The following is a 21,113-nucleotide window of genomic DNA, read 5'->3' as shown; positions in this document are numbered from 1 at the left end:
CCAGGACTCAGACGAGACTTATTTTGGGTACTGGCTCGATTGGGCAAGAGACAGATCAATCAACTGGCCTGAGCCAATCTCAGAGTGGCCCTGGGCCAGCGGGCACTCCTTACTGTCGAGGCCTGCGTTAGTTTTCCACTCTCCGAATCGCAGCGGCAGGATGTTCCACATAATTATCAGTGCGGCAGTGATGCGGGGAAAGTGGAATGGAAAAGTAACGCATCTTTCCTCTCTTCCTGTAGTGGGGGGGGGGATTGGCTGTGGCATTTTCACCTTGAGTGCGCTGCTAAGATTTACTCATTAATCCCCCCACCCCCCACCACCCCCCACCACCCCCAGCCCGATTCCAGCCCCCACAGGTTCCCTTGTTATCTGAGGAATCCTGGCGGCTGGCGCGTGGTTGCCGTGGTGACAGAGCAGTGTTGGGCAGAAGCCCCCCCCCCCGTCCGTCCGTCCGTCCGTCCGGAGAGCCTGAGTGTGAGGCGGGTTCGGGTGCGTGGGAGCGCTGCGGCGTCCCGGGGCCTGGCGGAGGTTTTCGGAGTCACTGGCGTGTCATTCTCTCGTGTGTCACCCCCCCACACCCCCCTCCGCCCCCGGGCTGTCTCCCCGCCCCCCCCACATCCCCGGGCTGTCACCCCCGTCAGCGCCTCTCCTGCCTGAATAAGAGGAATAAATGAAAATGAGTAAAAAAAGAAAAACCTCAAATTGCTGTGAAAGGACGGGCGGATTTTGTGCAAAGTCCCTGCCAGGTCCACGGTGTTCTAGCACGATCTAGGGGCGGGGTCGGGTGTTGGCACCGCCCCCTCTGCGGCCGGTGGTCCCGCGTGATGGACAGACGGCAGCCGCGGCGTCGCCGGAGGCTAGCGCTATCCCCGCTCGCCACAGCCACGGCGGCTACTGAGCGCCCGTCCCCTCATCTCCAGCATGGACCGAGCTGCTAATGCAGCACATACAGGGTGCCAGTCTGAGGGCGAGAGAGAGCGGGGGCCGCAGGGGGGGAGAGAGGAAGTAGCCTGAGGATGGGATGGAGAAAGAGAAAGAGAGGGACGGAGTGAGGGAGAGCGAGTGAGAGAGAAAAAGAGACAGGGAAGGGGGGGGAGAGTGAGAGAGGGAGGACACGGCAGTCCCTGTCAGCTGTGGATGCTCACGACTCCAAAGAAGAGAAGAAAAAAAAAAGAAACGAAATGAAATTCACTTTGGGGACGAAGGAGGCTCATATTTTAGTGTGAACACGATCACTTCCAGACACGCACCCGCGCACACACACACACACACGCACGCACACAAGCACGCACTCGCTCACTAACAAAGTCACACGCAGGCAAACACGCACGCACTAAGTCAAATGCACACACACACACGTACACTGAGAGTCACGCACAGACACAAGGGGAGAGGGGGATGGAGGGTGGGAAAAGAGGAAAAAAGGTGAATTGCCCCCCCCCCATGTGTGGAATGAGCGATTGCTGGATCTCTTTAGCTTACACTCGTTCCTCCCTCTTTTCTCCTCTCCTCTTCTTCCTCCACCCTTCCTCCGACCGACCACTGCCCATCAGCCGCTGCCGCGGACAGGGACGATGCCGCGCTGTGTTTGTTGAAGGGGTTGCCGTGGAGACGGTCGCGGAGAGGCAGGCAGGCGGGGAGGGAGGGAGGGAGTGAGCGAGAGCGAAAGAGAGAGAGAGAGAGAGACAGAGAGCGAGAGAGACAGAGGGAGGGAGCAGCTTGCAGCTGAGCGCGTCGAACCGAAGATCGTACCACCGGCTACCGGAGCAGCCCCACTGGATACCGCGCAGTAGCGTCTTCCTCGTCCTCCTCCTCTTCCTCCGCCGCGTCGTTGGAGCCCGGCCCTGGGTTCCGGAGGCCGGGGGCCCCGCGCACGGGCCGCATGCACGGCCCCCTCCTTTCGGGTCAGGACCCCGCGTTTTCCCGGGTCCCGGGGCGAAGCGGCCGACCATGGCCGCCGCAGGACTCTTCCCCACCGGCGAGCGCGTAACCCACGGCAACGCCTGAATGAGAGAGAAAGCGAGTGAGCGCGCCAGAGGGAGAGCGATGCGGGCGACAGTAAGTGGCGTCGGGGTTTTCCTGGTCTCTGGGGGTCTGTTTTCATGACTGATTTGGGGGCGGGGGCTCTCCTGGCCCTCAGACCGGAGGCTCCACCAAAAAGAGCTTTTCATTTAGCAACAAAATTAAGCAAACCAAACGGGTTAAAAAGAACACAAAATGCTCTCACACACACACACACACGCTCTTTCCAGAGAGGGGCATCTTGACTTTAATTCAATAAGACCTCCCTCTGTCTCTCTCCACGTGTGTGTGTGTGTGTGTGTGTGTGTGTATGTAAGCATGTGTGCCTGTGTGTATGTTTGTGCGCATATGTGCATGTGTGTGTGTGTGTGAGAGAGAGAGAGCGTGTGTGTGTGTGCTCACAGGCGTGAGTGAGAGCGTGGCGGACTCATGAATGGAAGCTGCCGCAGAGAGCGCGGCTGCGCTGGAGCGGAGTCGCAGCTGCGGCCGCATGCCGCGGGGGGTCAGCTTCTGCCGCGGCTCCCAGGTAACCGGCGCCGCGGCAACCGTCGCCGGCCACTCCCGCTCTCGCAGTCCGCCCGCCGCCGCCGCCGGTGCCTCCACGGACCCGTTCCTCTCTCGCGGGGCAGAGGAGACGCGTGCGCTCGCAGGGTGTTTTAAAAAGGACCGGAGGGCCTTTTAGAACGGGAGCGCTGCGGTCGTGTTCGCGGTGACGTGGCGGTTCCTCTCGCGCGGTCGCGCCAGCCTGCCAGCCAGCGTGGCGCTCGGCCATGTTCGGCTCTGTCCTCTTAATTAGGATTACGGGGGGGAGACGTTAGAGCGCGGCGGCGTTTCTCCCGCGCCCGCGGCCGCTGCGTGAGAGCGGGTGAGTCAGCGCGGCGGGGAGCGCGGCGCGTGTTTGCGTGGCCGCCGGGGGAATCGTGAGTGCGTGGTTAGCGCCGGACCGGAGCCGCTACGCCGGCGCCGCTTCCTCCGGCCCTGCCCGTCCGTCTGCCCGCCTGCGTCCCTCTCATCGCCCTCGCAGAGTGCTTTAAGACGTGTCCTAAAATACACAGCGGGACCACGCAAGTCCGCAGCCGGATCACGGCGAAAGTCATTCCCGCTTGTCGGGGCACTGCAGCGTTCGGAGCGGATGGCTCGTGAGCGACGCCGGTTTGTCCCAGTGTGCACTGCGGCGCGTTAGCGGCGTGCTCGTTCTCACCGGGGGAGGGCCGAGCGCAGAGGCCTAAAATCCTAATGGGATTTGTCCAGGGACGGCCAGGCCGGGGGGGGGGCCTTAATTGGACCTTGGTGAGGAAGCAGCCGGCCAAAATCTGCTTAGCAGAAGGTTAATGTAGCCGTGATGAAGAGCCCGTGGCGTCCATTAGCAGCGTGTGGCCACGGGGGCTGTTTTTAGGGGCTTTTTGTGAGCCTGGTCGGCCGTAAGGGAGAGGCTGGAGGGTAATTGTGCTCGCCGATGTCCTGATCTCCTGAAGCCAGATTGTTGAGTTAGGTGGTTAGCTGCGCTTTGTAAAACATGAAACAGATTTTTTTTTTTAAAGTCCGTTCCTTGTTCCAGAATTTGGAGGTTTTCTGGGTTTTACTCGGTCATCCTGCTTCGTGAAATAATGTAGGGTTGGAGGGATTATCTGACGTTCAGCCCAGCAGTTAAAGTGAACGTGGCAGACCAGTTAGTGAATCTGGGCCATATTCACAACATCGTAGAAGGGTAATTACACCCTAGAATTTTTGATTTTTTATTTCATTTAGCTGTGAACATGTTTGTATGCCTACTTCATAATTAAACATTTTAATCTATGCTGTTATTTCAACATGAAATAATATATTTTGACAGAAGAAACTGGTCGAAAACTTGTTGGTGCTGCCCTCAAACGTTTGAAAAATGCTTTCTGCATTCCACTCTGGCCCCCACCCAAATCGTGATGTCAAAGTTCCCTTTTGGAGGTGCCGCTACGTCATATAAACGTCAATCAAGATATCCAGCCAGAAAAAATGGTTGCCGCCCACAAATTCGTCAGTTTAGTTTTTAATATGCTGGAACGCTGCCAGCTCCTGATTGGCTACACAAGTTTTGGCCCGGTCTTTTCAACCTGGAGAACCATGGCGACAACTTCTTAAACACAAAGTCACAAACAGTCCTAAAAATGGCTGCGGTTGGAAATCTGCCTTGTGATTGGTTCAGTTTTAGAAACGGTTAATAATATCAAGTTTTTTGTTAAAAGGTACTGCCTCAGTCGCGAAGGCATTAGGATTAGGCGTGTAGTAGAGCTACTTGGTTTGGATTTTGTTTTCCTGTGTAGGGCAAATGTAGTGTCACTTGTTGCTGTCCAACGTTATTATTCTCACATAATAATTACAAGGCTGTTTCAGTGCGTATCAGTGCATAAATTACTTTACAATCTGCCAGGCGTGCAAGAGGCTGACAATTAGCCAGACATATAGACTAGTCGGTAAATTATTTTTGGTTTTATGTTAGATCAGTGGCACTTAGCCTGCATTCTTATTTAAGGATCTTTATTTGAATATGGCGACATGATTTGTACCTCTACCGCTGCAGTATTTCTGTGATGAATTCGTCGACACGGACCCGTCCCCTGTCAACCAATCACTGTGGGAATAGTAATTAAGCTCATTTAAGAAAGGCCACATCATCCATAGCAACGAGGTCAGCCCTGGCCACACTCCCAAGCTTAAGAGTTCTCTCTGTTCCCTTCTAAAAGTTAGTCTCAGCAGCTTTGTGAGTAGGTTTTAAGAGGAAACTCTTAGCTGGGAACCTTTAGTGCCACTGAGCAGAACACTTGGTGGTAAGAATATCAAATGTTTTGTGAATTTTTTTGGTTTCTTAAAAACAAAAAACAAAACAAAAAGAATTATCATTTTAATGTGGACATGCAGTGCTGGGTCTGCTGCTCGTCTAGACGAGAGGGTTTGTGGCTCAGGGGGGTGTAGGCTGGGTGAGGGGGTTTGTGGCTTGGGGGGGTGTAGGCTGGGTGAGGGGGTTTGTGGCTTGGGGGGGTGTAGGCTGGGTGAGGGGGTTTGTGGCTCCGGGGGGTGTGGGCTGGATGAGGGGTTTTGTGGTTGGGTCCGCAGCGGCCTCTGGGTGGGGGGGGTGTAGGCTGGATGAGGGGTTTTGTGGTTGGGTCCCCAGCAGCCTCTGGGGGGGGTGTAGGTTGGATGAGGGGGTTTGTGGCTCGGGGGGGGGGGGGGGTGTGGGCTGGATGAGGGGGTTTGTGGTTGGGTCCGCAGCGGCCTCTGGGGCGGGTGTAGGCTGGATGAACGTCTCGCAGATCAGCAGCGGGAGCGAGCTGATCACAGCGTTACCCTGAGGCAGCCAGTCAGGAGAGCGAGCAGACTTCTGCAGTCTGCTCGCTCCCTCGCTCGCTCGCTCACTCGCGCCTGTTTCGGGCGTCGTGCTCCCCACAGGTCGCCGTGACCGTTCGGCGCGTAGCTTCGGAGAGCGAGCGAGGGAGGGAGAGACGGACGGGGAGAAAGAGAGGAACAGAGAGAGAGAGAGACGGAGAGAGCGAACGCGCTCACTAATGAGATGTTACTGAACCCACAGCCTTGAGTGAGTGGGAGAGATTGGATGCAGACCTTCAGCGGTCCATTATTCCAGACACGTTTCCCGCAGAAACCTTGGTCTGTGTGCGTCAGCCTCCTCTGAACCACGGCCTTTTTATTCTGTCTTTCTGTTCAGAAGCACTTCTGTGCATCAGCAAATGGTGAATGTGGAGTAGCCTTTTAAAAAAGTTTTCTGTATTATTCCCCCTCCCCCCCCATCCCCCCACACAGTGGAGTTAGCGGTTAGCGGTGTGAGTGGAGTGTGCGGGTGATGGAGTTCCTGGCTGTGACGCTGTTTTTTTAACAGCCAGAGTCAAGGCTGCCCAACGGAATGTCAACGGAGGAAATATTAAGTTTTGGTTTGTATTTGTTAGAAGAGCAGTTTCGTTCGCACACGGATATGAATGCAAACTCCCTGCCCTCTCTCTGCCTCTGTCTCCCTCTCTCTCTTTTTCCCTATTGCTCTCTTTCACTCTTTCTCCCTCACTCTGTCTTCTTCTGCCGCTGTCTCTCTCTCTCTGTCACTCTCTTTCACTTTTTCTCTCTCGCTCCGTCTCTGCCTCTCCCTCGCTCTCTCTCTATCCCTGCCTTTATCTCCTGTTTTCAGCGATAGGTTTAGGATTGTGAACAGCGGCAATCAGTCGCCCAGTGATGATGGAAAGAGAGAGAAAGAGAGGGAGAATCAGGGCAAAGCAGTCGGGGGTGACCTGTCCTGTCACTGTTGAAACGAAAGTGACCGATGCAGCTTTCCCACTGACTGATTCAGCCAGTCCAAGGCCAGATCAGGCCGAGAAACCGTTGCATGGCAACTCTGGCCCCATCCAGCTGACCGCTCATGCGCCTTTCTGTCCGTACCCCTTCGGCCCGAGGGGGAGCCGGGCTCGCCCAATCCGCTGAAGGGCGGGGTCTTTGTGAGCGTACCGCCGTTTCGCAAGGTTGGCTTGGGCCAGAGGCGCAGGCTAAGATTGGTGTATTCATTTTAATTAACCGTTTTTTTTAAAAGCTTGGAGGGACTGTTGAGATTTTAATTGCTTGAGAGCGATTCCCATGAGTGCTCTACAGTGGGCCTTCAGATAAACAAGACAAGTTCATGATGGTCTCAGAATGTTCCCACAAGGAAGTGTGCGTCTAATCAATATTCATTTCCAGCTATATTCTGTGTCAGTTTGTACTCCACAAACTATGCAGATAAATTCCCTTTCAGTTCTAAGTTGTGTATGTCTTTGCTTACGTCCTACATCGTATACGAAGACTCAAGCTTATGTACATTATGGTGTTTCGCAGCATGTCCAGTGAATATCCAGCCTTATCTGTCTGTTCATCTGATTGTGTCTCTCTCTCTCTCTCTCTCTCTCACTAGGTAATCTTGGTGCAGGTAAATCCAGGTGAGGCCTTCACAATTCGACGAGAGGATGGTCAGTTCCAGTGTATCACAGGTAAGACGTCCGTACGACAGGCACAGACACGCAGACGGACACACAGACACACGCACACACACAGACACAGACGAGGCTCATCGTGTTTGTTATAATCAAGTTCATTGCTTCTTAAAATAATTAACGAAACTTCCCAGTCAGTTAAAAATGAGGATTTCGTAGTACTGAGCTGAATGGGGTGGGAAGCAGTCTTTCGGGTCACCTGGTGTCAGAACCTTTCCATGCTTCGGTTTGGGGTGGTGGGGTGGGGTGTGGGGGGGGGGGGGGGTGCAGTAATAGCCGCACTATTAATCTCAGCAGATGGGCGGCGAGCTCTTTGTTTGCGTTGTGCTTTGAATTGGGCATGTTACAGGCACCCGTTTACTGTGATTATAATCACTTCCTGAAGCCGCTTTTGTTTAAGCAAACGAGCGGTTTAGATAACAGCCCTGCTGTGAGCCTGTCGCTCACTCGGAGAGGACGTGGGGAGCAGCGGGGGGGTGGCAGGTGAAAAATGACTTTGGGGGAGGGGGTGGGGGTGGGGGTGGAGTTGGGGGGTGGTAACGGGTGAAAAATGACTGTGAGGTTCTGTTCTCTTCGCGAACCTTACAACAGATTCTGCGCTGCCTTCGGTTGAGCTGCCGCCATCTCCGGCACACGACCCCGCCCGCTTCCTCGCCGTGCCAGCGTGGGCCGCGGTTCCGCCACAGGAAACGCCCCACGCCCGCCACTCGCCACGAACGCCACCTTTTTAAAAAATTTTTTTATTTATTTATTTTTTACTTCTCTGCCATTGAGAAATCGCATTAGCCTAGCGGCGGCGGAGTGAGTTTCTCGTCGGGTGTCGCGCGCGGTGCCGCTACGCGTCCTCTCTGGGAGCGGTAAACGCGGCGCGCAGGTGAAGCTCCGGGTGCGTTTGCGCTCGCGGCGCTCGCGGCTAGCCTGATTTAGACGAAGCCCTCGCGTCGCGGTCTGTTTTCAATGGAAGATTTAGCTTTGCCACGTTTATGACACCCGGGGGGGGGGAGCGGGGGAGTCAGAAGCAGGCGCGTTCATATCAGTAGGACTGCTGCTCATTGTATTTGCACTAAAAGGAAATGTGTCCCGGACAGTGGAGCGTGAGTAAACAGTTCAGCAAACGTGTCTTGTATGAAGAGGCGATCGAATGGAAGCAGGTTTTCTGCAGAGCCGTTGGTCTGGGTAGTGTGTGGTGGGAGTCTGTTCTGTAAAATCTGCCATCTCATGAATCAAAATCTCCGTGATCAATAAACTCAGAGATGCATTTTTTTTGTCTGTCAGCTGGAACATGAGCTCAGTTTCAGGGTTTTACTTCACTCCTGTGAAGCTCATGTCTGACATAAAAAACACTAAGATGTTTTCATGGGGTGAACTGGCTTGCGTGGTTTACATAGGGCCCTGCTCCAGTATGAAATAATTTAAATGGGCTCACTATTTCATGGTTAATAAACCTTTTAAATCATAGTTTTATTGCCTTTACAGAATTTTTTTGTTCAACTGTCAAATCATATCCATTTTCTAGACATGGGGGGGAGGGTCTTAAATGAATAATTTAGCTGAGACTTTCATTCAGAGACTTAATAACGTGCAGTGCAATAGATTCTCTGCCTAAGGTTACCCTCACATGTTAGAGAGCTCAGAGGTGCTCAGAGCCTATTGGAGACTTTGCCTTGAACATTTCTGTAGTTCGGGGAGGACACAACCCTCCCATAAGAATGCGAATATTAGGGCGGGTGAGGGGGGGGCAGACTGGGAAACGACCCCCCCAAAACATGCTGGGCTACGCTGATGTTAGCAGTGTGCTGGCAGCGTTGGGGCCAGCGGGGGCGCTGGGGAGGTGACGGGCGGGTGCGTCGCCTGATCCCCGGGCGCGGAACTTTGGGTCGTCCCCCGCCCCTTCACCGGCAGGGCGGCCAGGCGTCCGCGCTCGGAGTGGACTTCCCCGAAACGCCCGCCACTGAGAGACCGGAATGTTCTGCCCCTTACCGCGTGAGCGAAAGTCCTGTCTGGCATTCAGAACCCCCCCCCCGTCTGTCAGCCGAATACGCTAAATAAGGGAGGGGGCCACACCGCCCCCCCCCATGGCAGCGGAAAGAGCCGGCGGAGAGGAGTGCGCCAGGCTCTGTCGCAGCCGCTAACTGGCCTGTCACCTCCGGCACTCGTCTGTCAGCGATGAGGAGGGAGGGAGGGAGGGAGGGAGGGAGGGAGGGAGGGAGGGATGACTCACTCGGAGTGTTACAGTGCTCCTCTCCCCCTCCCCCCGGCCCCGCCCTGCTCTCAGCCGTTCACCTTAAAATGTGCCGGGGGCACCGACCGGCACGCACGAGAGAGAGACCGACCGGTTATTCCGTCTTTTTTCTTTTTTTTTTTTTTTTTCCTCGTTCCTTTTCTCGCCGCTCTATTTGCCTATTCCCCGGCTATTTTTAGAAACGGGAAGTGCGTAGTCGCTGCTGCCAGCGCGCTGGGCTCCGTGGCGGAGCGTCTATTACGAGGAGCCCGTGCTATGACACGATCTGGCCTGGCCCCTCCCCCCCTTTCCCAGGATGCTCGGCTTGGCCGAGAGTCACGGGTGAACTCGGTGACTCGGATTAATTGGGGGTCCGGCGACTCGGTGCGTGACTCACCCTCGCTGCAGGGACGGTGGGTTTTTTTGGGCGGTGCGGTTATCTCTCCACAGCAGTTATCTCCGTACGGAGACTGTCTTTGTTTGGCGGCCGTCTCTGTTCGGCTGGCCGTTTGTTGGACCGCTCCACCCGTCTACAGCGAGAGAGAGAGAGAGCTGCGCAGAGTGAGAGAGGGAACATGACGTGTATGGGTAGGTCAGTGGCAGAGAGGCTCCCTCTGAAATGCGGTGGCATATGGCGGGACTGGCTCACCGCGCTGCAGATTAGAGGAGCTGCGTCTGGCCCCCGGGCCCTTGAGTTCCTGACAGCCTGCGGGTCAGAGGTCTCCCTGATATTCGGCACAGGCGTAAGGAGCCTAAAAGGGTGCTAGCGCCCTCCTGGCGGCACGAGAGCATGCTAAGGCCGCTGCAGTCCCGAGCGTGGAGATGACAGGCACAGCATACGATCAGTTAAAGCAATCAAGGGTCAGTTATTTATCCATTTTGATTTATCAATCACGTTTTTATCAAAATGTCTCCTGTGGTATGAAGCACCAACAAAGGGGTTAAAAAACCCATCCTGTGTGCTGGAGTGGTGGATTTGGCCTCTCGACTCGTGAGCTGGGGGGGTAGGTGTTACTTGGAGGGGGGGGGGGTACACTCAGTCCGCGGGTGACCGCCGCTGTGGGCGGGTCTTGTGCTGGGGCTCGCTGGCGCTCGGAAGCGGAGCAGAGCGCCGGCGTCACGCATCGGGAAAGAGCGAGGCTGGGGACGTCGCAGCTCCTCTCTTTCCGGGCGAGCGGCGAGCTGGAGGCGCGTTTCTCCCCCTCAAGAGACACGCGGGGAGGCGCACGACACGCACGCGTAGCCGCTCACGCGTTACACATTCAGGCACACGCGCGCCCACACACACGCGCGCACACGCACACACACACACACGCACACACACACACACGCACACACACGCACACGCACACGCACACGCACACGCACACACACACACACACACACACGCGCCCACACACGCGCCCACACGCACACACGCACACACACGCGCACGCCCTTTTCATTGACGGCATCTGAGAACGAGTGTGAGTATTCTCACTTGGAGACAGAGAGAGAGAGAGGAGGGGGGCGAGATGGTGTGTGTCTGAGAGAGAGGGAGGGAGAGGGAGGGAGGGAGCGAGAGAGATGATAGCAGTCGTGTTTGTACATTTACTGTGAAGGAAGGAGGGGGAGTTTGTGAAATGGGGCGGGGGCGAGGGAATCATTGATCTGCTGTAGTTCAGATCTTCCTGCGCTTATGGTGCATATGTGAACAGGACTCCACGTTCCCTGTCATGCCAAACATAGGATGAGGGTGGGGGTTAACCGTGTTAACAGAGAGACTGCAAAGCATGCTGGGAAAAAGAACAAAGCCAATCCTTGTTCCCCATCGATGTTCTTTTTATACTCGTTTGTGTAAAAAAAAAAAAAAAGTAAGTAAATAGCCTATGGATTTGTGCGTACACCAGTTTAATATTCGGTTCATTCTGCTCAGGAAGTGATTTTAAATGCAGCTGATTATAAAAAGCCCTCAGAGAACACGACGGACGTTTTTCAATCCATTGTTTGAGTTTTGGTTGATTTTCTGAAACGAGGCGGCGCTCGGCCCTGAACAGCTCTTAGTGCCTCCTCCGCCCCCTCCGCTCCACCTGACCGGTGCGTACCATCTCCGCTGCAGGTGAGGGGGGTAGGCCGAGGGTTACCAACAGAAAAAACTCAAATAAATTAAGCGAGAATTGGTGCCCGAGTCGGTCTGCGAAGATACCGCCTTTGCACGCACATTACGCCTTTCATTCTCTGCCGGTTAAACCCCAAAGTTCTGCGCCTCGTTGGGCTGGCCCGGTTTAGCCGTCCCACACACCGTACGTCGCTCAGCTGCAATCTGCTAATGGACCCTTACGCCTTCAGCAAATTACTCTCCTCTGGCTAGTCCCCCCCCCCCCCCCCCCCCCCCCCCCCCCCCCCACCCCACCCCCGCAAGGAGCGGAAATTGAGCTGCGATATGCGAAAAGAAATGTTCAAAAAATAAAAGAGAAAATTGCCAGATGGAATTAGTGATTCATCCCTGGCTTTAGTAATAGGTTAGGCTCGGTACTCATTTGCGGTAAGTGGATGGGTCAGTACTTTGTGATTGATTGGCTGTGGGGAGAAGCATGAATGGGGGTGGGGGGGGGGGGGGGGTTCTACTGTTGGCTCCCCTCTGTAATTAACCTCTGCCAGTGTCACCCATGCCCCCCCGCCCAATCCCCCAGCACAGGAACAGTACATTAATTCATCATAATTAATTATTTATCTGTGGCTGGCTCTGGCGAGCTCATCTCTCACTGTGTGCTCTGGCCGTTCCACACTGGGAAAGATTCCCCTGCCAGCACGCAAAGCCTCCCTGGCTTCTCCCAGCTCTGAGAGAAGCAGGTGCAATCCGGAAGGTTCTTCCGTTTTATCCAGTTTGTATGCCAGTGACTGCAGGCACATTGCGTGTGTTCCCCCCCCCCTTAGTTACACATTCAGTGTTTTTTTTCTCATCTCTTCTACGGTGCTGTGAATTCAGGGTCTTTTCTGGTCTGTCTGGCTTGCTTTCACAAACGGGCTGGAATGCGGTTTACTCATTTGGTCGACGCTTTAAGCCAAAGCGACTTCCTTAAATGCATTTCACACGGTAAGCAAACAACACTAGAGCGTGTGATAGGCAGTCATATAAGTGTCATTGTGGGGGTGCATTCATTGAAACCTGTGAGAGAAAGGGAGCTCATCGTCGCCCCCTGTAGCACTGGAGGGGAAGATAGTCAATGCAGATGCAAGATAAATCTAATCATACCGCATACTGCTAACATCTGCTAAAATCACAGAAATCAGACTGCTATGAAAATATTCCTGAAATTAATTTTGATTAATATATATAATTTTGATATGATAATAAATGGAATATATTCGTAAAATGTACAGATCATTGCGGCTTTCAGATATTGCTGTGTCCTACACTGCTGTGAAATGTATTTACTTGCAAGAAAGAAATAAAAACCCCCACATATACAGTGTGTGCGGTACATTGCATTTGTAAGGAAAGGCCACACGTTGTGCGGTGTCCATTTTGTGTCCCTTTTAGATATTCAGGGCAGCTGTATTTTCTTCTGAGTTCTTTCCCCTGCATTTATGGGCTGTCTCGAGTGACACTCGAGCCAACTGAAAAATGACAAAGAACCGAATGTAAAAGGTCCCCAGGAAGTAAGAGAAGAATCTCTGCTCGGCTATTTATACCGTCAGTCAAATTATTATTAGTTCCAGGAGCCGCGTCCTCGTCTGTTTGAGCAACCGCAGTCGAGCGGAATCCTTGAGTCATCGCTCTGTACCCGGCCAGAAATAAATAAAAAAAAAATATATATATATATATATAGATTTTTAGAAATGTTGTCATGAAGAGCATTTCCACCTCCTCACACGGGATGGTTTTAGGCTGTTTTTGCGTGGGCTGTTTGTTGAGAGGGCTGTCTCGTTTCCGTGGTTTCGGTGTTCTCGGCTCATCTCCTTGGCTGCGGTTTTGTTTGCCCCCGGTGCATCTGCCGCTGTGTGCCACGCCCTCGCCCGCATCTGTCGGGGTCAGAGGTCAGTTCAGGAAATTAACTGATGCTCACTTCAGGAATTAGACAAACGTTCAATCGGGATGTTTCGTTAATGTCGTTTTTGTTTTTTTTTTTTTGTTTTTTTTGTTTTTTTGAGAGACCAGATTGAAATGGAACTGACCCTCGCTGTTGTCTCCCCCGTCCCTCGACTGCTCCACAGCACCTCAATGTGCAAATTAAAATTTCCGTTGGGATTTTTATTTTGGTTGGATAGATAGACAGACAGACAGACAGACAGATTTTTAAAAAACTGAAAAACAGTCCAGTAAGCAATACAATCTCAACCAACCTAAGCAGGATGTATGCCTCAAGTATTGTGAAATGCTTAAACGATACAAACAAACCCTGAAAATAAAGAAACAAAGCTATATCAATAGACAACTAATCGAACTTGAATAATCAATCAATCAAAATCAGTTCTGGGATTTGTGGAATAACTTGAACACAACAGCACCACAAGAAATCCTGCAAAAAGATTTAAAATATAATTGGAATATAATTTTTAAAAACTAAACCACTCTGAATCAACAATTAAAAACAATCAATATCCAATAGATCATTGTTGGAACCGACCGAAAAACTCCAGTCTCTAAAACAATAAAAAAGCTTATGGTCCTAAAACACAGCACTACTGAGCTGCAGAAGGCTATGGTGAAATTATTCAAACTAGAACTGAGTTCTGGCTGCCTTCTTGACATCTCGAACCAATGGCTTATATCGCCATTTCACAAAAGTGGAGACAAATTAGACCCTACTAATTACCAAGGCATTTGTGTAAGCAGTAATCTGGGCTAGTTATTTTGCAGCATCCTTAATACAAGACTTTATACTTCCTTAACAAGCACAATGTCTTGAGTAAGAGTCAGTTTGGCTTTCTGCCAAACCACTGTACCACTGACCATATTTATACCCTTCACACCCTAATAAATAAACATGTCCACCAAAAACTGGAAAGATTTTTGCATGTTTCATTGACTTAAAAAAAGCAATTGAGTCGATTTGGCACCATGGCCTATTCTATAAAATTATTCAAAGTGGTGTAGGGGGCAAAGTTTATGAAATATTTAAATCTATGTACACAGAAAACAAGTGTGCAGTGCGAATTGGCTATAGAAAGACTGTGTTCTTCATGCAAGGGTCGGGTAAGACGGGGCTTTCTCAGTCCAGCATTGTTCAGTATATTCATTAATGAGTTAGTAGTGTTGTTGGAACAGTCTGCAGCTCCTGGTTTCACTGTGTGACAAAGTGATCAAAGGTTTGCTGTACGCAGAAGGTCTGGTCCTGTTGTCACCCACAGAAAAAGGGTTACAGCAACACCTGGATCTGTTTGAGCAATTCTGCCAGAACTGGGCCCTGGCAGTAAATTGAAAAAAGACAAAAATCAAGATTAAAAAAAAAAAAAAAAAAAAAAAAGCCCAGATGTTTGGAAAACAGATACAAATGAACTCTTAATAACCCTACCCTAGAACACACTGAATTATACTTACCTTGGTTCTGGGAGTTTCTGCATGGCAGTAAATGCATTAAAAGAAAAGGCTTGAAGAGCAATATATGCAATAAAGAGACAACTTTTCAAGCTAAATATCCCAATTAGAATCTGGTCCAAACTATTTGATAGTGTAATTCAGTCTATTGCACTTAATGGAAGTGAGGTCTGGGGTCTACACAGTAAGCAAGACTACACTGCATGAGACAAGAATCCAATTGAAACCCTACATACTGAATTCTGCAGAAATATCTTACAAATGCAAAGGAAAACACGGTGGAATTAGGCTGGTTCCCATTGGTAATAAATATACAATGAAGAGCTTTAAAATTCTTGATGCAGGTGTAGAGTTACATCAGCATTAGATGTTCAGTTAAGAACATCGTGATCATGTATTTGTGACCTTTAAGGGTTAATATTGTAGAAGGTGCTGTCCCGCCTGTTCTTCCGTTCTTCTTCTTCTCTCGAGTGAGGGGGACCGTGGGACGTGTAACCGGTCTGGAAACCTGTAGCTGATCACATGACCTTTCTCAGGCTCTTCCTACTCATTCATTATTGATTTTATTGAGGAAGTGGAGAGGAAGGAGTAGGCTGACGGGGTCTGGAAATGTCTGTAATTTCCCCCCGCCCCTCCCAAAAAAAAAAAAAAAAAAGAAAAACCCTTTTCCGAGCACTTGACAGTCTGCTAGTCTAATGTGAGATGACCTTTGACCTCTTCCCTTATCTATTAGCTGTCAGGTGCTGTTGTTTAAGCCGCGCTGTGAGAGGTTGGGGTGTGTGTGTGTGTGTGTGTGTGTGTGTGTGTGTGTTCCGGGGGGGAGGGGAGCGTAGCTGTGCGACGTGCAGTTCTGCAGGCTTTATCAGCTGGTGTACAGCAGGGTCGGGGGCGTGCGGCGTAGCGGTGGGGAGGGGTTTGTTTGTTTGGCTCTTCGCGGTGTGCGGTTCCCGGCGAGCGCCGGGCCCTGTTCCGCGTTCGTGCGCTCTGGCTTTTTCCGAAGGGCCAGTGTCCTCGCCGGCCACGTCAGCGCACTGCAGTTGGTTCGGGGGGGGTGAAGGGGCGGGCGGGCGGGGGGGGGGGCAGCCTTTTCTTTTGTGTTTGAGTGCAGCATTCATGCGTCAGTCTGATGTCAGAGTGTGGGCGTTCTCCCCACCTCGCCCCCCCCCCCCCCCCCCCCTTTCCCTCTCTCTGTCTCTATGTCACTCTCTCTCTCACCTTCCCTTTATGCCTCTCTCTCTGTTTCTGTTTTTTTCTCTCTCTCCCTGTCTTTCTCTCTGTCTATGTATCTCTCTCTCTCTGTTTCTCTGTGTCTCTCCCTCCTTCCCTCCCTCCCTCCCTGGGGTAGTTTTGAATATCAAGGTGGGTGTGATTCATCAGTTCTCACATTAGCCAGATGCTAATAATACGTCTTTTCAGCTCCTCTGTGGCAATGTGTCCGACGGGTGAGGTGGGGGGTGGTGGTGGGGGGGGGAGTTCTCCGGGAAGGGGAGTGATATGAGATACCGTGAGGAAGAACAGGTCAAAGGTCAACCTCTTGCACCGTCGGTGCTCAGACCAGGTGCGTCTCTCTCACTCTGCTAGTCGATCAGTCGAGGAAGCGTACAATCAAAGGACCATTAAGGACACCCTTTAAACTCCCACACGCAATTACTCTGCGTGCTGAAATCAGCTGAACCCGTTCTCTGCAGATTCGTACGCAGCGCAGTTTGATTTAAACTGCCTGTCTTGTGCTCGGAGTCCCTAAGAGACAGACTGCTCGCGCTGCAGAAGAGCGTTCGTTAAGTTACAGTGCGCAGATTACATTAATCTGACGTGCAGCGTGAAGGAGAGACAAATGGAAACATTTGAGTTGTGTGGACTGGCGTTACAGATCAGGCTAACCGCTCTGACTCCTGGGGTTGTGTGTGAGTAAAGCACCGGTCTTAATGCATGTGAACGATGCCGACGCAGAGCCACTGCTCGCTCGCTCAGGAAGGTGGATGACTAAAGATCGCCTTGTTTCCGTGTGGAGAATCCCGATAATTAATTTGCGCATCTTGCCGGGGGAAGGGTGGGAGGCGCCGCGCTCGCGCGTTACCTGTTGCGTGCTGCCAAACGAAGTGGAAAAAGTGGCTCGCGAAAGGGCGCGCCTGGAACTCGCACCTCCACCAGCGAAACGGCACTGCCGGCGGAGCCAAGATGGCCGCTCCCAGTGGTTTATTAGCGGAAGGGCACGCTGTCGAGTTGTCATTGGGTAAATACCGCTCCGTCCCCCCCACCCCCCCACCCCATGATCCGGAGGTCGGCGGAATGTGCGTGTCCGTGTCCGTGTCCGTGTGCGTGCGTGCGTACTTGACTTCCTGCTTTAACTGGCGAGCGCGCTCAGATTTTGTGCCTGACAGAAGCAGGCTAAACTCGTGTGTTTGCGTGAGCTGCCGGTTCTGCCCCCGGGACGGAGAGCCCAGATCCGCCGTAACGAACCGGAAGAGTCCCTCAGAAAGCCAGTCTCACTCAGCGGCCTCACCGTGGCCGCATCGCTGAGATTCGCTTTGGCTCAGGCTATTTTTAAGGGCAGAAGAATATATAGGCCTAATGGTGTCCAGCTCATGTAGGCTTGTTTTTTTTACTGGCTAGAAACTATCGAGCCTTCTTCCATTTTTTTTGTGTATTTAATGTAGAGTATCAAGTCTATATTTTTTATTTTTTATATTTTTTGTATTTTATTTAGCTGCTATTTAACCAGGAAAAACCCCACTGAGACCAAAATCTCTCTTGCAAGGGGGACCGGACATAAAACACAGAGCTACGCCAGGCAGTATTCAGACGAGTACCGAACATTAATGGGGAATGAGACAGCAGTGTAACAGTAATTAAAAATTAAACAGTTAAAAGGTTAAAAACGGAGCGTAATCTGTCACAGAGTCATTAATTACATGTTTGAAGTCAGCAATTGGAAGTAATTTGTTTAAATTTAAGATTGTTCCAACTGTAAGGTGTGAAATATCTGAAACCCAACTTTTCAAGAGATAAGAGACTGTAAAGACTCACATCACTAGAGTGGAGGTGATAACTGTGTATTTCTAATTATATATTATATTATCTAAGTATTTAACCTGATGCCAACTTTTTCTGCTGGCATTCAGTTTTAAGTACTACGTACATTTCTTCCATTTGCACATGCTCATCTTGCTGTTTGATTCATACTTTTTATCCGTTTGTTCAGTTGTGTTTGCTCATAGAGCTGGTGGAGAGCTGTGCTTAAAGACAGGCTTCTGAGTCACTGTCCTTGCTGCTAATGTGGCTCATTTTGAGGTCAGCTGCTTGATTTTGCAAAAGAATATCTCTGCCGTGACCTCATCATGTCCGTGTGCGAAAATTATGTATTTTTACTTGAAATTGTCAGTGTAGCCGTCAGCGTTGGCTAAATTAATAACTTCACTTACTGAGGTAAATTTGTCAGATGACAGCTCACCCATAAGGGATTGGAACTATGAGATCATAAGACATTGAAGCAGACCAGTGTTAAGAAATAAGACATTGTGAAACAATCACAAATTTTCCAAATGTAGAACAAGCTATACTTAATATTGGCTTAACTCAATAAAAGCATTATTAACCAATATATATTTGGATGATGGCAGTGAATCTGACATTTAATAAATAAAGTAGATTTTTGATGTAGTGGGAAAGGCTGTAATAAATGTGTAATGTTGGACTGTTCCACAGGTGCACAGAGGTTTTTATTGTGTTTTCCTGCAGGCACACTGTGTGCCAAAGCTTGGCTTTTGGGGACCGTGTGTCCTCAATGCTGAGTGAATGATTGTGTGTGTGTGTATGTATGCAGTATTTGTGTGTGTGTGTCTCCACGGGCATGTGTGTGTGTGTGTGTGTGTCTGCAATCTGTGTGTGTGCGTGCGTGAGTGTTTGCAGTCTGTGTGTGTGCGTGCGTGAGTGTCTGTCTGCCATGGGTCTTTGCGAGCGCTTTCCCATCATGCCTTGCTCTTCGCTACAGCCTGAGCAGCAGGACTGCTCCGTACACCGTAAGCGGGTACTCTGGGTGTGCGGCGCTCGCCTGTCTCCAGGCCCGCTGGGTTACTCTGGGTGTGCGGCGCTCGCCTGTCTCCAGGCCCGCTGGGTTACTCTGGGTGTGCGGCGCTCGTCTGTCTCCGGGCCCGCTGGGTTACTCTGGGTGTGCGGCGCTCGCCTGTCTCCAGGCCCGCTGGGTTACTCTGGGTGTGCGGCGCTCGCCTGTCTCCAGGCCCGCTGGGTTACTCTGGGTGTGCGGCGCTCGTCTGTCTCCGGGCCCGCTGGGTTACTCTGGGTGTGCGGCGCTCGCCTGTCTCCGGGCCCGCTGGGTTACTCTGGGTGTGCGGCGCTCGCCTGTCTCCGGGCCCGCTGGGTTACTCTGGGTGTGCGGCGCTCGTCTGTCTCCGGGCCCGCTGGGTTACTCTGGGAGTGCGGTGCTCGCCTGTCTCCGGGCCTGCTGGGTTACTCTGGGTGTGCGGCGCTCGCCTGTCTCCAGACCCGCTGGGTTACTCTGGGTGTGCGGCGCTCGTCTGTCTCCAGACCTCCTGGTCCTGGTCTCCTCAGAGTTGCATGTGGAGAGAAGCCAGAGTGGTGGCTCCACAGAGGAGCTGGGGCCCTGCTGGCTGTCTGCTGGCCCATATCTCACGCCAGGCCCGTGCGACTTTGTTTGTTTGTTATTTTGGCGGTTCTGCAGCGTTCTCCGCCCCCCGCCTGCGGGGCAGGTGGGCCTCTCTGGGCCAGCTCTGGATTTCGTCTGGGCTGTTTTCCCTGCTTTGTGTTGCTTGCTGCGCAGATTCGAACGCATGCGAGTGAACTGGAGCTCGTTAGCGCAGTCCCGCATAGTGCATTCCTGCATGAGTCACAAAGGGACTCGAAGAACACACGCGCACGCACACGCACACGCACACATGCACAAGCACCTGCAGACACACCCACAGGCACGCACACATTCATGCACACACACACGCAACCACGCACACACATACAAACACTGTTAATTTAAGTTTCATTGCAGCATCCTGCTGAGCTAGCATATTGCATTACTTAATTTAGGTCTGTTGACTCCCGGAATGGGGTTCCATTGATTGAAAATTTCACTGTAAAAACAATCTGGTTTCGTAAATATTCCATTTCAAAGTGTGGTAACTCGCAGTTCTCTCTATAAACTATTTTACGATGCCAATGTTTTGGCGACAGCAGTCCTTTGTTTTGTGACAAGTGGGGATGAAAAACAGGCTTGGGGGGGGGCGGGGTCCTTACCTGTGCCTTTTTGGAAATCCTCAGGCCACAAGAATCACGGTGAAGTCTGTATCCTTATCACGGCAAGTGTCCAGCAAACAAAATCCATGGTGGTTTTTAGTCCCAAGAACATGCCAACTCAAAGAAATATCGATACAATGTCCATTATTTGCTTAGCAATTCTCTGGATGAATTATCATTTTTGTCAGTTTCACCTTTGCATACACTCGTAAGAGTGTAAGAGTGTACCGTGTACATAGGAAATGTTACTGTCTCCAGTTTGTATAGACCCTCTGGAACAAGATGAGCCCACCTACAAGGTTCTCTGATTAGTATTGGCCAAGCAGTCCCTCAGTGTAGCCAATGAGACCCCGCCATGCGCAAGCAACAACTTGACCTGGGCTGCCTAACTTCTGCTACCTTCTTCAAAGGTCCTCAGTCAATGAATTGGTAAACAAGTCCCGAGAATTAGTGACTAGAGCTAATGTAGTTACTTTTACAATCTTCCAGACCTACTGCTGCCGGAGGTGGCAAGTGGAGAGCAAGGAGAGGGAGTGGGAGAGAGATGGGTGATAGGCTGGGGGACAGGGAGCTAATTTCAGCACATTTCTTCCACAAGAATATAGTATACAATATATAGTATTTTACACCTCTTAAAGACCCATAATATCACACCTAGACAGGCTCAGCCACAAGTATCTGTATCCACTCAAAAAAGAAGCTTTTTTTAGCTGAGAAAAAAACTTGTGTTTGAGCTTCTGTTACTTTGTTTCAGTAATATTTTCAGTAATTCTGACTCTTGGAAAACAAACTCCCAACCGTTACCTTTCAGAAGAGACCAGGATTATGCCTGTAGTCAAGTGTTTTGACTACACTAAAAGTGGGCACTATATTAGGGGTTAAGCAGAAGACTTTATATTGCTGTTCATTTCCAGTTGAAGATGCAACAGTGCTACTTCAATGTCTTTCCTGTCACCAAACAGGTCGTTGTAAAGTCACTGTCACATGATTGTGTAACTATGCCTGATAATAACCAAGGGCTGTGTTTTTGAAGCTCACTTCCTGGTCTTGAGACATTGCTCACTAGCACCACTGTGGTTGG

The 21,113-nt window shown here is 51.3% G+C and overlaps 2 protein-coding genes across 4 annotated transcripts in view; both read left to right on the top strand.

Moving 5' to 3' along the window:
* Positions 1-21,113, top strand: part of fndc3a (fibronectin type III domain containing 3A) — a 73,945-nt gene that overhangs the window by 22,258 nt on the left and 30,574 nt on the right. For 2 of the 3 annotated variants that reach the window (XM_035385515.1, XM_035385514.1), the window contains exon 3: positions 6,947-7,022. In XM_035385515.1, the coding sequence (XP_035241406.1) occupies positions 6,947-7,022 (76 nt within the window). Of the gene's footprint in view, positions 1-1,678; positions 2,062-6,946; positions 7,023-21,113 lie in introns of those variants that run through there. The other variant, XM_035385516.1, reaches the window with a different exon arrangement.
* LOC118209831 lies at positions 17,856-20,315 on the top strand. The gene is made up of 2 exons (XM_035385519.1): positions 17,856-18,794; positions 18,829-20,315. The coding sequence occupies exons 1-2, from the start codon at positions 18,585-18,587 to the stop codon at positions 19,768-19,770; spliced, it is 1,152 nt and encodes a 383-aa protein (XP_035241410.1). The 5' UTR covers positions 17,856-18,584; the 3' UTR covers positions 19,771-20,315.

Source organism: Anguilla anguilla, chromosome 12 (genome assembly GCF_013347855.1).
Source record: "Anguilla anguilla isolate fAngAng1 chromosome 12, fAngAng1.pri, whole genome shotgun sequence".
In the NCBI taxonomy this organism is placed as follows: Eukaryota; Metazoa; Chordata; class Actinopteri; order Anguilliformes; family Anguillidae; genus Anguilla; species Anguilla anguilla.
Note: the sequence above shows the minus strand (reverse complement) of the source record. Positions and strands in the feature narration are given on the sequence as shown.